The following is a 15682-nucleotide window of genomic DNA, read 5'->3' on the forward strand; positions in this document are numbered from 1 at the left end:
TCGCTCTTCAGCACTCAACTTCTGAAGAAAGACAAGACGGAGGGGCCACTCACCCGCGAAAATTCGCAAAAATTCGTAGAAGCGAACACGTGCTCGCGAAGTACATCGTTTTTGAGGAAATTTTAGTACATTAAGTCCTATGGGGGTTTCACGGGGAATGCAAATTACTTCGTTGTGGCGAAAATTTCGTTGAAGCGGCGTTCGTTGTACCGGGATTCAACTTATATGCTGCATGCAGTCTGGATGCCAGACATGGCCTGTAAAACAGTCTGACTGATTAGTTTTAGTTTTGCTTTTCTGATCTGTTACATCCATCTCTTATAACGAGTCGAACTGTATTCTCGAATATAAATCCCTTGAATCGAATATGAATCAAATATGAAACATCATCAATCTGTCGTCGAAGGCAGCAAAAATTTTGCATAATTTATATATAAATTAGGGGTGTGCAAATATTCTGAATTTGGAATACAGATTGATGATGTTTCTTATTTGATTCATATTTGATTCAAGGGATTTATATTCGAGAATACAGTTCAACCTCATTATAAGAGAGATATGGATGTAACAGAGATCAGAAAAGCAAAACTGAAACTAAGCAGTCAGACTGTTTTCGGAGGCGGGGCCATTCGCTGTCGCCATGCCTCCTCCTCCTCCTACAGCGAAAACTGCGGTCGCTTGATCAACGCGGGCACCAGCAGAACCAACAGTCGAGCACTTGTTTCAGCTCCACGTGAAACTTGGCACAACGGTTGAATACACGCGATAGCGAAAGCGCAAAGAAAAACAAGGCAGCAAGGCTAGCGAAGCCTCATATGCACAACCACACCGTTTAAAAAAAATAATAAAAACGTTGGTTTGCTGTTTTTTCAGTCCCACACCCAGCTTCTGGCTGGAAGCTTTTGCTTTCAGCAGAATGTTGTGCCAGAGAAGGTTCACGAGAGCTTGAACGCAGTGACTCAATTCACAACCACTGCAGTCTTAAGTGCACAAGTGCAGCAACAGATTTCTGCTTTGTACACAAGGTGCTAAGTAGCGGAAATCCAATTGCAGATGAGCAGAGTGACGAATAAATGGGTTGAAATATCATATGACACCCAATTTTTCCTTAAGCTCATGATAAGCTGCAACATACTTATTTCAGTTGAGTGTACTTTCAATAGACATTTTCCTGAGGTCCTCTGAAGTTGTTCAGATGAAGTTTCACTATATCTGCCCCTTTAACTTGGATTTGGCCATTTAATGAGCCTGCACATCTGTCAGAGGATTACCTAATGCATGCACACACATGTGCACAGCTTGATTGCTTGCTGCCAATTCAAACTTTGTGCACTATACACTATGCACGAGGCTTCTAGCATAAACCACTCAAACTTACCTCACATAACTTTTTCAGGCACTTTGTACACAATTGTGCAAGCGGCAAACTTGCAGCTTTTTCTGAGAAACTTGAGCACTTGACAGTGATTTCATTATTTCAGTCAAATTGAGCACCCTTCTTGTTGCAGATAAGTTGCTTTTTTGTACCATGTAGCGAATGCAGTAAATAATATTTCACATAAGAGTGAGCTAGGTAGCACTTTGTCTGCCGTTTTTCTGCAGATAGATTTTGCCGCAAGTGAAAACATTGGTTGTTTTTGCTCTATTTCGAGCATAATGTGAATCTTCAAAACGCAAAGTGCTTCCACGATCCCTAGGGTGTTTACCTGATACACGAGAACATTTCAATGTAACTATTTCTCACAAACCTGACACTTTGTACGGAATTCTCCACATCATTGTAAAAACTTACCTGCTCGTCTTTCACGTTCAAAGACTAAGAAATTCCCTTGAGGCCTGAATATACTACTACTTAGGTGAAAAAATAATTGGTTTCAGTCAAAACAATAAATTGTGCCTGAAAGGGTTGAAGTGTGTTTCATGGCTGCACGAGCTTCTCCTGGCTGATTCTATGAAGCCAGGAAAGGCACCTTTGTTGGTTGTTTTAGCTTTTTGCAGTAGAGAAAAGTCTTCCCAGACTCTGTCCGGATGCTGCACCCAAAAGCACAGCAGCCTTGCATGTTGCCTCGAAGCGCTTTTTTCTCAAAAAACCAAGAGACAAACACGAAACATTGGAATCCCCGCGCAGTCACTGGGTCAAAAGGCATCCATGCTGCTTCGGTTTGAAAGCTTGATGGTGAAGGCGGGCTGTGACACACCACGCGACCTATGTTGACCAACCAGTGGCGCAGTAGTGTGAGGAAAAGGACAGCGGTTAGTGCCGCCACAAAGTAGGCGCCCTCCCTTGTTAGTTAGGGAGGACACATAGTGAGGATTCAAACCGAAAGGGATAGAGCTGGGAGAGTCCCCACAACCGGACGCCTATCGCATGGTACATTGTCACTCGCGCACATCTGACATGTATATAACAGCAGGCATGATTGCGATAAGCAAGCCTCTGTATCTAAGCCAAAAAATAGCCTGGCTGAATAGTTTCAGGTTGCGAACTTTGCCACCAGCGTATGGCGACGGCAGTTATTGGCCCCGTATTCACCAGCCATACAAGTTCAGCAGTGCGGCGCTTTCAGGCACCAACTGGTCTTTCGGTGGTGTTTTTTTTTTTTTTTCCTTGCTTGCTTGCTTGCTTGCTTGCTTGCTTGCTTGTCATAGGCTTTTTGCATTGTGTGTGATGAAGCCTACTTACACGGCTTTACCTCAGTTTCGAATTTTGGGCTTTCTTTTTTTTCTCCTCTTTTGGAAGGCGGTGCGGGAGTGGGATTTAATAATTAAACAGTTCTTTCAGTCTCTTGAAGTCCTTGTTACTGAGTTTTTACTACCCAATATGTTATTTTTTCCGGTTATGTATCATTCAGATTTAATTTTGTTACTCATTTAGCATAGTCAGAGTACAGGCTGCATGCTGTTATGGTTTCTAATCAAACAGAATACATTTAAACCTGGGTGTAACGAACCTCCATATGTCGAGTTCCTCGACATAACGAAGTTTTGTAATTCCCCAATGTCGCCCCCATTGAAGCATGTGTATTTGGGACCTCCATGTAACGAATGTGTAGTGGCGGTTGACCTTAATAAAACGAACTCGCTTAGCCGACTGTCTGTTAGCTTGTGCTGAGTTACGAAATCACAAAAGTTTCACAGCGCTAAGTGCGAACTGACATAGGAACGCCAGCGATCGCAACGAGCGACCGCATTGAGACAATGCGTCGTGCGCCAGCACTGTCGGCGCATCTCCGTTGATTTTGATTTTGGAACACCATACCACGTGGCACTACGACAGTTCATGCCCAGAGGCTGCGAGAAATGATAGGGCATAGCAAAAACAGAATGGCACGAGCAGTACGCGCCTATCGCCGCCACGTGATTGCTCGCGTGATTCTGGCTCCGATAGCGCTCGCGCGTTGGTACTCTGGGCGGGACAGCAGAGAGCGCCAGCGACACATGACGAGGAATCCGTTTCCTGAGGCAACACCAGTGGGCAGATCGAGAGAGGGTACATGCGTGAAGAAGCATGACCTACGCAGCCAGTCTACGGGCGGCGGCACGACCGCACGCATTCTCCGCTAGCTCGGCCACGGTTACCAACTGCCTCTCCCACTCTCCCTTCGCCGCCGCGGTGGCTCAGTGGCTATGGTGCTCGGCTGCTGGCCCGAAAGACGCGGGTTCGATCCCGGCCGCGGCGGCTGAATTTCTTTGGAGGAGAAATTCGAGGCCCGTGTACTGTGCGATGTCAGTGCACGTTAAAGAACCCCAGGTGGTCGAAATTTCCGGAGCCCTCCACTACGGCGTCTCTCATAGCCTTAGTCGCTTTGGGACGTTAAACCCCATAAAACAAACAAACAACAAACAAACACTCTCCCTTCCCCTCTCATAGCGGCAGTCGCGCTATCAACACGATCGCGGAACATTTCTCCATGTCTATGACTTCGAGTCGTGGAGTTTTCTGTGAACATTTTCAAGGTGATTTAACCTACATTTATTTATTTTTTTGGTTTCCGTACTGCATTGTCTTTTCGGGTCTTCTCGCGAAAACTGCATGTAACGAAAACCAGGCTGTAACAAAAAATCCCTAACTTTTTTCAACTTCGTTGTATCCAGGTTTAACTACATTTTTGTGTGCATCATGTTTCCTGTATCGGGCTCGGTCAGTCCAGATTTGTTTCATTAGGTTGCAAAGGCAGTACACTGTTTTGGGGGAAAAAAAAAAGAAAACATTTGCCTACGTGTGTTTTTCTTAATATTCGTATCTGAAAATTTCGATATTTGTACACCCCTAGTATAAATGCAACCACTGCAATTTTGAAGCATGCACTAGCAGTGTGTTGTAAATGCAGTTAAACCTGGTTATAATGAAATTGAAAGAAGTCCGAGATTTGTTATTACATCCAGGTTTTCGTTGCATGCAGTTTTCTTAAGAAGAGTGGAAAGGACAGTGCAGAGGGGTAACCGAAATAAGAAATAAATGTAGGTGAAATCACTTTGAAAATACTTACAGAAAACATTGTTACTAGAAGTCATAAACGCGGGGAAACTTTTCGTGATTGCGCTGATAGCGTGACTGCAGCAGCAGCAGCCACCACCACCTTTGCCGTTACGAGTGGGGTGAGTATGGTGGGGGAGGCAGGGGCACCCTGACCGAGCTAGAGGAGAATGTGCGCCGCCGCGTGCACCTCTGTAGGCCGACAACAGAGGCATGTGCTTCTACCTGGATGTTCCCTCTGACGGTCTTCCCCTCGCTGTTGCCCCAGGAAACGGATTCCTCACCTTGCCTCGCCGGCGCTCTCTGCCATCCTCGCTCCTGATGCACGAGATCTATCGCCACCAGAATCACGCAAGGAACCGCATGGCAACGATGGCCGCGCATTGCTCATGTTGTTCCTTTTTTTTTTGCTATGCCCTGTCCCCTACCTTATCCTCGCAAACTTGAAAAAATTTACGAGGATAAGGTGGCCACAACTGGCAAAGGACAGGGTTAATTGGAGAGACATGGGAGAGGCCTGGGAGAGGCCTTTGCCCTGCAGTGGGCCTAGTCATGATGATGATGGTTATTTTTCACTGCTTTTGGAAAGTGTGTGGTCTCTGTAGCAGGCTGCTTTATCTTGGCCCAACACTCGGCGCTGCCCACAGAAATTGTTTTTCATAGTCTGCCGTCAGAATTTCCTACTTACACACCAAGTACTGTGCATGTGCAGCAGGGACAGTTGTGCTGCGTGAAAAGTTAGAAGATAAAAATTTAAGGAAGCACTTAAGCTTCGCCGTAAGGGTATGACATGATAGCATAATGGGTTAGTTGCCATATGTGCAGAACATCATTCTCTGCTTTACATTCATATATCCCTGGGAGTACTCATGCTACTCCTGCGCAGTGGTGCAGGGGGTGACCTAACAACTACAGGGCAACCTGGGCATCGGTTCTCACTGGCAGCGCTAAGGGAAGGCAAGGGTTGGCGGTAGCTGCCCTAAAAATTCAGTCCCTGACCAAAAGGGCTGTTTCGTGAAACCACTGCCCGCATTGGGCCCACTCACTGGCATGTAAACCTCTTACCACTGCATTATGAAGAGTAGTGCTCAAAGGTATCCTGCCTTCCCTAAATGTTTGTGCCCCCTCCCTCTCGTCTCTTCTACTTCTCTGTTCCACCTGGCCACGAATGTCCTGGCAGTGTCCCTGTCAGTTATGCATAAGGTTCCTATGCCCACTTTTCCACGAAAAAATAGTCGCTCTAAGCATTTTTCGCTGAGCTGTGTGTTACTAGTCACATTCTCTTTTGCGACGCTATTGTTATATCAGTAGGAATGACACCGTGATGGAAAATAACTATTCTACCTTATTTGCAGGAATGATGCAAGTGGGGAGTTTGAGAATCCAGTAGAATTTTAAAATAAGTATTATTACTAGGCCTGTGCTAATATCCAATAATTTGAAATGTTTAGTCGAATAATATGATATTCAATATTTTATTCAATCTGAATGTTTCGTATTCAAAATGTTGGAAGTACCGTATTTACTCGCATAATAGGCGCACCCCTAGTTTGGGCGCGAAAAATCAGATTTTTTTTATTTCCGCGCATAAAAGGCGCACCGCGAACTTGGCACTGTGATCAATACTGTATTTACACGATTGCAAGCCGACACCTCGCCACCCCCCGCTCCCCAATCTTTATTTTAACAAAGTTTTCGCTGAACTGACTACTAGTCCTCACTAGTGCTGCTGCGGACCCACAGCACGTACGACATCGCGTAGAACAGCCGCACACAGTTTTCAGGGATGCTCACTTTAAACGTCTGTTTGGAAAGCTTCATCTCCAGCCGGAAACGTTCCCGACTTAGGCCCGCGAAAACCTCTGCGCTTGGAGTGCGTACGAAAATTTAGGGACGCCTCAGTCGCAACTGCCGCACTTCTCGGTCACGTCGTATTTTCCGACCTGCCGCACGCTAGCCGTGTTCGAGAGCAAACTCCCAGCCGTGTAGCTGTTAAGGTGCTTGGCCGTCTACCTAAAACAGCAACGCTCTGCGGCAAAGCCATAAACCACGATGAACTATCGCGCTACCGCAGATCCCGGCACTTGACAGCAACAAAAAAAAACAAAAAAAACGAGCTGGAGATGCTGATGGCGATATGGATAGCGAAAGCTCGCGGCGAAGGAAAACGTTGATAATGATGATACGCAGATCCCGGCACTTGACAGCAACAAAAAAAAAACAAAAAAAAAACAAGCTGGAGATGCTGATGGCGATATGGATAGCGAAAGCTCGCGGCGGAGGAAAACGTTGATGATGATGATAAGCTCTACCTCGGGCGCCCTCCGTGGGTGGCGTCTGGAAGCTCCTGTGCGCGTGTGTGGCCTCCACGATCAAGCGCCCGTTGCGCGCAGCCGGAGCCGATCGCAGAGGCCTCGGCGCGTGCATTCCAAAGGCTATTCCCGCGTGGGTCGTGGAAAGTTTCGGTGCGGCCCTTACACGGATCTTTTTTTTTAATATTTTCTTCGGGAAAACGGGGTGCAGCCCGTACACGAGTGCGTTTACGCGGTGTGTTAAATTTTGAGAGTCGAAAAATTTCCGGAAATTTTACCCCGCGTAATAGGCGCACCCCGAACTTTGAGCCGGATTTTCTGGAAAAAAAGTGCGCCTATTATGCGAGTAAATACGGTATTCATCTTGAGCGAATAAGGTTTCTGGAACTGTTGCTTCATATGATTTCGGTTCAGCGTACCTCCTTTGCATGGCACCACAGTGTGTAGCCAGCCTGCACATGCTCACGGCAAGAGACGCGAACAGGCGGAAAGACGGCGCCCAGATCTGTACCTGCCAGTGTGCACGCGCTGATAGACCCGACGGAGCAGGCGTTCAAACAGCTGACCGGCACCTGGCACCATGTGGCATCCTCAGAGTGTTTTATGCATGCACAATGGCTCTCCGCAGAAGCAGATCGCGATAGCAGCCACGGATCATACTATGCGAAATCTGTCTGTCTTATCGAAGGGCACGCGGCTTCCTTGACTTCCAGGGGAGTCTGAGCTAAATGCAGGTGCCGCAGCCAATTTCCTGCCTGTGAACTTGTGAATCAGCACGATGGCGCAAACAATGGCCTTGTGTTCACAAAATACATGGTTTTTAAAATGCCTGTTGCATTGTGTGCCAGGAGTATTCGAGATATTTGGTTCGAAATTATTCGAAGAAAACTAAAATTTGCTTCAAATTCTGTTTTAACCAAAAGACCAGTACTCGTACATGTCTGATTATTACAATTACAGTGTAATCTTTAACCGTTCAGGCCAACCATAGCCAAGGGCCCCCAAGTAAAGCAGACAGCACACTAAAATACGAATTTCTATGTCCACCGTCACCCTGCATGTTGGCAGCGCACCTATCACTACTTGTTGCTGTGCCCAACTTGGCTCACATCGTACCCGCAGTGAATTGTGCTTTGGAACTAGCCACTGCTTATCATAAAATGTCTAATCCGGTTGCTGGTACTCTATAGATAAAATGATTGGTCATTGAAATTATGAGAAGAGAAGGCTTGCCAATGCCTTTGGCATTGAAGCCCACCAGGAGAATGCCGCACCAGGAGATTGCCGCCTCAAGGATTCAGTTATTCACGTTGTTTTCACTGCATGACAGGGATGTAGCATGGAGAATGAGTACAAGAGACTGAAGGTTACCATCAAGCACACATCACATTCATCTCGTCGTGTGGTTCCAGCTATCACTTAGTTGCACCTACCGGCCTTGGGCACCTGGTGGCAGCTAGCGCTGCAGCTGCCCCTGCGAGTGGTGCTTCTTTTACAGGTACCCTTTGATAACTCTTAGCGCATGATGGGTCATCTGCGCACCTTTGGGCACCTGCTAGCAGCACTTGCTGCCAGCAGATGCCCAAGGCTGCACAGGCTACTCATCTCCGTACCCGAAAAGTGATCAAAGAGCATCTAGGAAAAGTGCCACTCGTAGAGGTGCCGCACACAGTTCGATATATCGACTAACCGGCAAAATTGGCTTCGATGTACAGCGCCACTTTCCTGTGCTTTACCGCAGGATTTTCAAGGAGATAATCAGTGTGTTTGATATGTCCAATAATTAGTAATATCCAGGTTCGATATATCTGGGCTCGACCATATGTTCATACCTTGGTTTCTAATAGATGTTAACAAGAAGTGCATTGTGAAGCATTATTTAAGCCCCTTGCTGAGTATTACGGATTCTTTGTTCTGAATTCTACCCCAGAAAGTTAGGTGCATTAGTTACGTGTAATGGATTTCTGCGGTCCTGCATGAAAAAAAGGGTTCACGTGTGCCTTTCTTTGCGGATTAATTTGAGTATCATCCTTGTCCAGGTCATTGGACATATATAAGCTGTTTTCGGTTCGAATGTTTTGCTGCTTTGCACTTAGTTTTTTTATGGTCTCTCAATGTACACCTTATTATGTGTCCAGCCTTTATCACCTATAAAAAGCAAATTTGCAGTTGGCTTTCTCATATTGGGCACATGGTGCAAGCATTCCAAGCATAAGGATTCTAAGTGGAGTCTGTAGTACACAGACCAACACCATGGCAGCTACCCAATCCCCTCAAGGGAAGCCAGATATAGTTGCCAGTAGCATTCCTTGTAGCCCATGAAAGGTGCAAGTCAAGTTCAGTGTCACGAAATAATAGTTTCGCATTAGAAGGAATCGCGACCAGCCAGAAACACTGGACAACTTTGTGTGCGTGCGTGCGTGTGTGCATGTGTGTAAGGGGGGGGGGGGGAGAAAAGGCAGTTAGTCATTGAACAAGAAAATGCTAGTTTTTTGTTTTGTTTTCTGCAGAGTTGATTGTTAATTTGAAGCCTGAACGATGACAAGGGTTTAATCGGTGATTCGTCATTAAAAATATTAACACAAAAAGGCTTCACATGCATTACCTGCAAGCTTCACAGATTCGAACTCTTCAAATTCTTTGAATTTTAACACCTCTTCAGTTGCCCTTCAAGGCACTGCCCCATTGCATCAACTCAGTGGCTATGAATGACATTTGGCTGCTGACCAGTTCACAGGGCTCGGCTTTTGCCGCTGTATGCCATTGGAGTTGAAACCGTAACGCTGGGGAGTGCTGGGGTTTTCGTGCATTGTTAAACAAAAGTGGTTCAGATTAACGTGGAGCATTACAGTGAGGCTGCCCATAGCTCAGTGTTGCTTTGGCATGCAAATTCTTAATAATGCATGATGCAGTCAGAGGTACAGAGTTTTTTTTATTTTCAGCCGTTGTTAAAGTTATTGACTTGACAAGGTGTGATATTTCTGGGAGACTGGAAACAACCGAAGCCATCATCAGAGAGAGCACCATCAAAGCAGTCAAAAGCAAGGTTGGTGATGTGCACTTTGGACATTAAAACGATATTTTTTGAGGTCAAGGAGTTCTGTTACGACAAACAGTATATTTTGCACAATTTGGTCTTGCGTAATGTTACCCTGGCAACAAAAGGACAGAATTAAACATGTTTATACAACAGTTCAATTTTGGAAATGAAATTAGAGTAACTTGGTAGTTCTCATTGATGAAAGTAATACAAAGTTTTGGCTAGCTTGCAGTGTTCTCAGTGTGTGTATTTCAGTGTCATTGAACTTGAATGGCTTTTCTAATGTATATGGAAATAAAATTTCATGCACGTGTACCTAGTCTAATGAAAAAAAGAGTTGGGACAGTTAAGAACAATGTACGTCCAGTGATCATAGTGTTTAATAGCCGAGCATGAATTTGGGGCTTCAGTTCCAGCTGGAGCGAGTGCATTTCAGTGATGGCAGAATGCAAAAAACGTATATATGAACCCTAGCCAAAAAGCAGTCCAAAGCCCATCACTACAGTGCAGCTCATATCCGAGAGTGTTGCCTTCACAAGTGAAAATGGTGGAATTCGATGCTGGAAAGGTGCCATCACTGCAATGCAGTTGCGGTCAGCTCTCGTAATAGCCCGTATGAATCCATTTATGACCTTTCAAAATGTCTTTGGGAGAAGTGCGAACTGCTCTGTTTTGTTTTGTTTTGTTTTAAGCTTTTGTGTTTACCGTGCAGTCAGCAGCACACACTTATTGACAAAATGGAAGCATCGTGTGTGCGTAGACATGCTTCGCAGGCTTCCCAACAGTGTCTTTTCATATCGGTAGTAAATATGCTCATGTACAGAATTTGTCTGGAAGCTGTTCTCGCGTGTAAGTGTTCATATTTTGAAGGGGCAGCTGAAAGTAGTGAGTAAACATTTCAGTAGCGTTGTCTCCTGCATGACATTTACAGCTCACTAATGGAGTACACAAAGCGATCATACCTTTGCTTCTTATAGTTGCCATGGTGGCTCAGTGGTTATGGCACTGGGCTGCTGACCCGAAAGACGCGGGTTCGATCCCAGCTGCAGCGGTGGAATTTTGATGGAGGTGAAATTCCAGAGGCCCGTGTGCTGTGTTATGTCAGTGGACGTTAAAGAACCCCAGGTGGTCGAAATTTCCGGAGCCCTTCACTACGGCCTCCCCCATAGCCTCCATCTGCAGCATGTAATCAGGTAGCTGCCGTGGGCATCAGTGGGCTCTCACATTGCAATTGCATAGTCACTATGTGCACCTACAATTGATTTGTTATTTACATGTCAGTATTCTGCATAACAGTCTAGGTCTCACAAAAGAGTGTTTAATTTTCCAGTATTTGTGCTGTGCTGGAATTAACAAAATTTGTCGAACTTTGGCAAACAGCAGTTGCCATATACTCAAGACTTGCCTTAACTTGACCACATACCTCCTCCACACCATTGTTTTCTCAGCAATCATTGGCAGGTGTACTTTGCTTTAGTTCCACATATGCAAAAAAATTCTTTGTGTACAATACCTCATGGAAGACTGACAATTCGTTTGTGCTTGTTTTTTTTATGTTCTTGATTCATTCTAAACTTTGACATCAGTGTACTATGCTGTAAGGGACTTGCCAATGTTCATGTGCCTCAGTTGTGCATATATTCTTGCTGTTATGGATTTAATCATGACCAGCTGTGTGCGTTTTGTTTCTCTTGTTCTGGTAGGTGATGTTTGATGCAGTAGCACAAGCTACTGGTACTGCCATACAGTCCCAAGTGGAAGCGACATGCCGAGACATGATGGAAAATGTTCTGATGCCATCTCTTGACCGCCTCTGCCAGAACTTGTTCGCGCAGCTCAACGAAGTTTTCCAAAGGGGTACCTGTGAGTGTAAGTTTTTGCATTTATTGCAGCTTTGTGACTTTTTATTTATTTGAGTCATGAAAAGTGACCTGGAATGGTCTTGCAAAAATTTTTTTCTATTATTAACAAAACATAAAAGTGTCTGTGTTTGTGACATTTTTTATTTTGTATTGTTTTGTTTTACAGTTCTTCATCAAGCACAGGAGCATATTGATAAGCATAATGATGAACAAGCAGCTGAAGCTATGAAAAATGTCCAGTCAACTGTGGATCGTAGCCTGCAAACCTTCTTGCGGGACCACCAGGCAGCACTGGTGCCGCCAGATTTTCGGGCACCTTTTGAAGAGGCTGTGAACAACGCTTTGCAAGGCCTTAAAACAGGGCTTGTGCAAGCACTGGCTGGGTTAGTCAATTATTTATGTAGCAGTCTCATTTGCTTTGTTACAGTTAGACCCTGTTTTAATGATCTGTCAGACATCACATACCCCTTACTACGCATGATTTTTTTTGCAACTATAACAACTAGTAAATGTCTAGCAGTAGGCTGTGATATGCTCTTTATTTGCCTACACTTCATCCTTATCATCACTTAATACCGTATATACTCGCGTAATGAACCCACTCGCATAATGAACCCCCCCCTACTTTTCGCCTCGAAAAAATGAGATTTTTTTTTTTTTCCTGGCGTAAAAGCTGCATGCCGATCTTCAGGGCCACATTGGAGCATGTTCGCGTTATCTCGGCGCGATTGGCTGGCACTGCTGACGATAACAAAGTCGACAGATCGCGACGCAACGTGATGCAGCAAGGAGGGGTGCTCGCACTCGCACATGCAAACATACTGTATATTCTGTGTATAAGCTGCACTTGTTTTCATCAAGTTCTCTCCGGTGCGGGTTACACGTGAATCAGACCCTTAGCTACACATTAACGCACTGTGGTACCACTGCGACTACTGTGTCAAATAATTGAAAAGCTGGCGACAGATGTGGACACTTTATTTCACCATTCTTCGCCGTTTTCGCACTAATCGCCGTCAGACGAGCTCAGCTCATCTCACCACTGCTGGACGAGCTCGCCTTATTGGCATGCTCCGAAAGCTGGTCGTCCTCTGTGCCGTCCATGGCGTTCGAGAGCCCCATGACTCTAAAACTCTTTGAGACGTGTCAGCTGGCAACGAATGCCACGCGTGCAGAATCCAAGTGCACGCTTGCTGGAGGGGCGCCTGCTTCAGCCGCCCTGTCGGAGTTGTTCCGCGGTTGCCTGCAGCCATCCACTCAGTGTAGCACCGGCGAAATTCAGTCTTACATGGCCGGTGTGGTGCTACACTGGTGCTATCCGGAAGGGCCGGTGTTCCCATGTTCACTTTAATTCACCATGGCTGGTGCCTCGACTATCACAAAATGGTTGAATCACGCCATTATACAGCAAACACCTTTCGAAGCAAACAATGCTAAACATCAGCGACTCAAACACAGCTGACGGTGTGCTTTTGTTGATGTATGAATGGATGGACAGGCGGACGGGTGTGCAAGTGTGCAGGTGGATGTATGATGAAATTTCAAACCGCGCAAAAAAATCTAAATGTTTGTTTCCTCGTAATGAACCTTCTACCTAAATTGATATAAACTTAGTTTTCCTGGAGAAAAAAGTAGATTCATGACGTTAGTAGATACGATAATCGAGGTTCAGCTGTACTTTTTGAAGTAATGGACAAGAGCTACGGGCGTCTGCATCACCATGTGCTGACACATCACGCACAGAGTTCAGTACATAGATAATCTTTTTTGTATTAATATTTTTTCGAGAGTTTTACTGTGTGTTTGGTATATATCACAGTTTGTGCTGGAAAAATGTTTTCGAATTATCCGAAAGTATGAATTATTGAATGACCTCAAAAGAACTGTCAAAAAGTGCTTGCATCATGGCAGATTTATTTGGTAAAAGACTGGGGAATAGTTGCCTGGTTCTGAGGTTGCAGCAGAGTGTTAATGACTATTTTTCACGTTTCCATCAATGCTTTATGGCCTGCATGCATTCGGAGCATCGAAGCAGAATTCCTCCAAAATCTTAAGGGCCTTCCGCATCCTTCACGGTGGTAGTGCGATGCGGTGGAGCTCCACTGCTAACGCGTCGCACCCATCATAAGCGGCACCATCGTGCTTGAAGAGGCTTTGCCGCGTAAATGGTGAACGGCATGTGACAAGCGCGCAGTTTTGGCCACAGCCTCTTATATGCTTTGACGCTTTGTTTCGGTACACTGTAAAAACGACACCACGGAAGCAAAGGGAACTGCTCAGCTGTGCTGAAGCGGTGAGAAAAAAAAAATGGTCAATGACAACTTCAGCAGTCCGCCATTCATCTCTGAAACGGTGCTTAAGTGGGTTAGGTTGGTTGGATAAGCCGTTCTTCTACAGGCTGGCGCAAAGCTTATGAAAGTGAAACTGAAACTAAGCTCTCTGACTGTTCTTGGAGACTGAGTTATCCATTCGTTGTCATACCTGCCATCGCGCACACGTCAGAGATGCACGAATGACCCTTCAGCATGCATGAGGTTTTGAGTTACGGCTATTTCTCCGATCTCCTGCCATGTCGGTCATACCTGGACGCGGCCTCCATTGGGGAACCTGTTCGAATTAATCAGTGCGAGACATGCAGTGTATGAATTAGGGAGCATATGATGCCATAGACTTCCATGGGCGTTGGACAGGACCAAGCTGGCTGTTCGAATTATCGGGATTTTTAACAAGCTTTTACTGTATTCATGTTTTGAGTGTAGTGAAAGCAAATCTGTAATCATTTGCTGGCATGAAGTTGCAATGTCAAGAAGTGTTGAGATTGCCTCAAATGCTTGTATGTATAAAACTATCTGCAGGCAACAGGAAAAGTTAGTGAACACCCTGAAGGAGGACATTCATGGTGTGTTGAAGGAGTCTGTAGCTGCAGCCGCAGCAGAAGGTGCAGCAAGTCGCTCGAAAATGGCTACTCCTATCCCTTTTGCTGATCCCCATCTTGTGCTTCAGCAAATCACACTACTCATGCGCCAGGGCCAGTATAATATGGCCTTCCAGCAGGTGAGTGCAACCTTGTTTTATTTTTTTCCCTGCACTGCTGCAGGGCCAGTTATAGTAAAAGTACCCTTCAGCTGATATTACTGTTTTACTGTTTTATTTCTTCCTTTTCTTTTCCCCCAAGCATATTGATAATCTGGTGTAGCGATCACCTCTGCAGCAGTGTCATGAAAATAGAATCTGCATGTTAATGTTATTGTAATTGAGTGTCTGGGTCAGACGGAGTACTGTAGATATTTGTTGTTTTGCAGTGCTATAGTCGTCGAATACAACTCTGGAATGAAGCAGCAAACACCCCTCAAAGGAGGTCCTCCAGCCAATGGCGTCGACCGATTGGAGTGATGTCGCGCTGAATTCGATTTCACGGAGCCTTCCGATTTCACGGGGTCTCCCCTACGATGTCGAACTAGCAGATTAACCATGACATCATGACAAATGGTTAACACCTTTTGCTGGGAAGCCTCCTTTGAGGGGTGTTTCCTGCTTTGTTCCCAAGTTGTATCCTACTGTAGTGTGTTGTGGTGTGGTGTGGACATACAGAGCACTGCATTTGCGAACATTAAGGCATGTGCGGTTTTCCAGATTTCACAGACTAGCATGTACAGGCGCAGACAAAAGTAAACGAAGCACGCAACTGTCTTCGAATATTTTTCATGCGTCACGTAATTGAAATTTTCAGCAATGGTATGCGCATGCTCGTAGAGGAGATTGGTGGGCTTTCTTGTAGACAAAAAACGGTTCTTCATTACCAATGGAGAAAGCGTGATTGCACTTCGAACGCAATAGCGTGCTCTGTTTACTTATGGCCGCGCCTGTACCTGTTGCAGCTGTGTGTACAGTGGCACCGCAACATATTTCTGGTCCGGCAGTCTTGCAGCAGCTGTTCCTCATGGGCCCTTAGTAGTAGTAGTAGTAGTAGTAGTAGTAGTAGTAGTAGTAG

At 45.5% G+C, this 15682-nt stretch overlaps 1 protein-coding gene across 4 annotated transcripts in view; it reads left to right on the top strand.

Annotated features, from left to right (window-relative positions):
- The window catches only part of Ge-1 (Enhancer of mRNA-decapping protein 4 homolog Ge-1), a 116083-nt gene that overhangs the window by 92761 nt on the left and 7640 nt on the right, over positions 1 to 15682 (top strand). For 3 of the 4 annotated variants that reach the window (XM_089580249.1, XM_089580252.1, XM_089580251.1), the window contains 4 exons: positions 9732 to 9835; positions 11533 to 11698; positions 11858 to 12074; positions 14547 to 14745. In XM_089580249.1, coding sequence (XP_089436375.1) covers positions 9732 to 9835; positions 11533 to 11698; positions 11858 to 12074; positions 14547 to 14745 — 686 coding nt within the window. The remainder of the gene's footprint in view (positions 1 to 9731; positions 9836 to 11532; positions 11699 to 11857; positions 12075 to 14546; positions 14746 to 15682) is intronic. The other variant, XM_089580250.1, reaches the window with a different exon arrangement.

This window comes from Amblyomma mixtum, chromosome 3 (genome assembly GCF_055824585.1).
Source record: "Amblyomma mixtum isolate Tamu chromosome 3, ASM5582458v1, whole genome shotgun sequence".
NCBI classification, from domain to species: Eukaryota; Metazoa; Arthropoda; class Arachnida; order Ixodida; family Ixodidae; genus Amblyomma; species Amblyomma mixtum.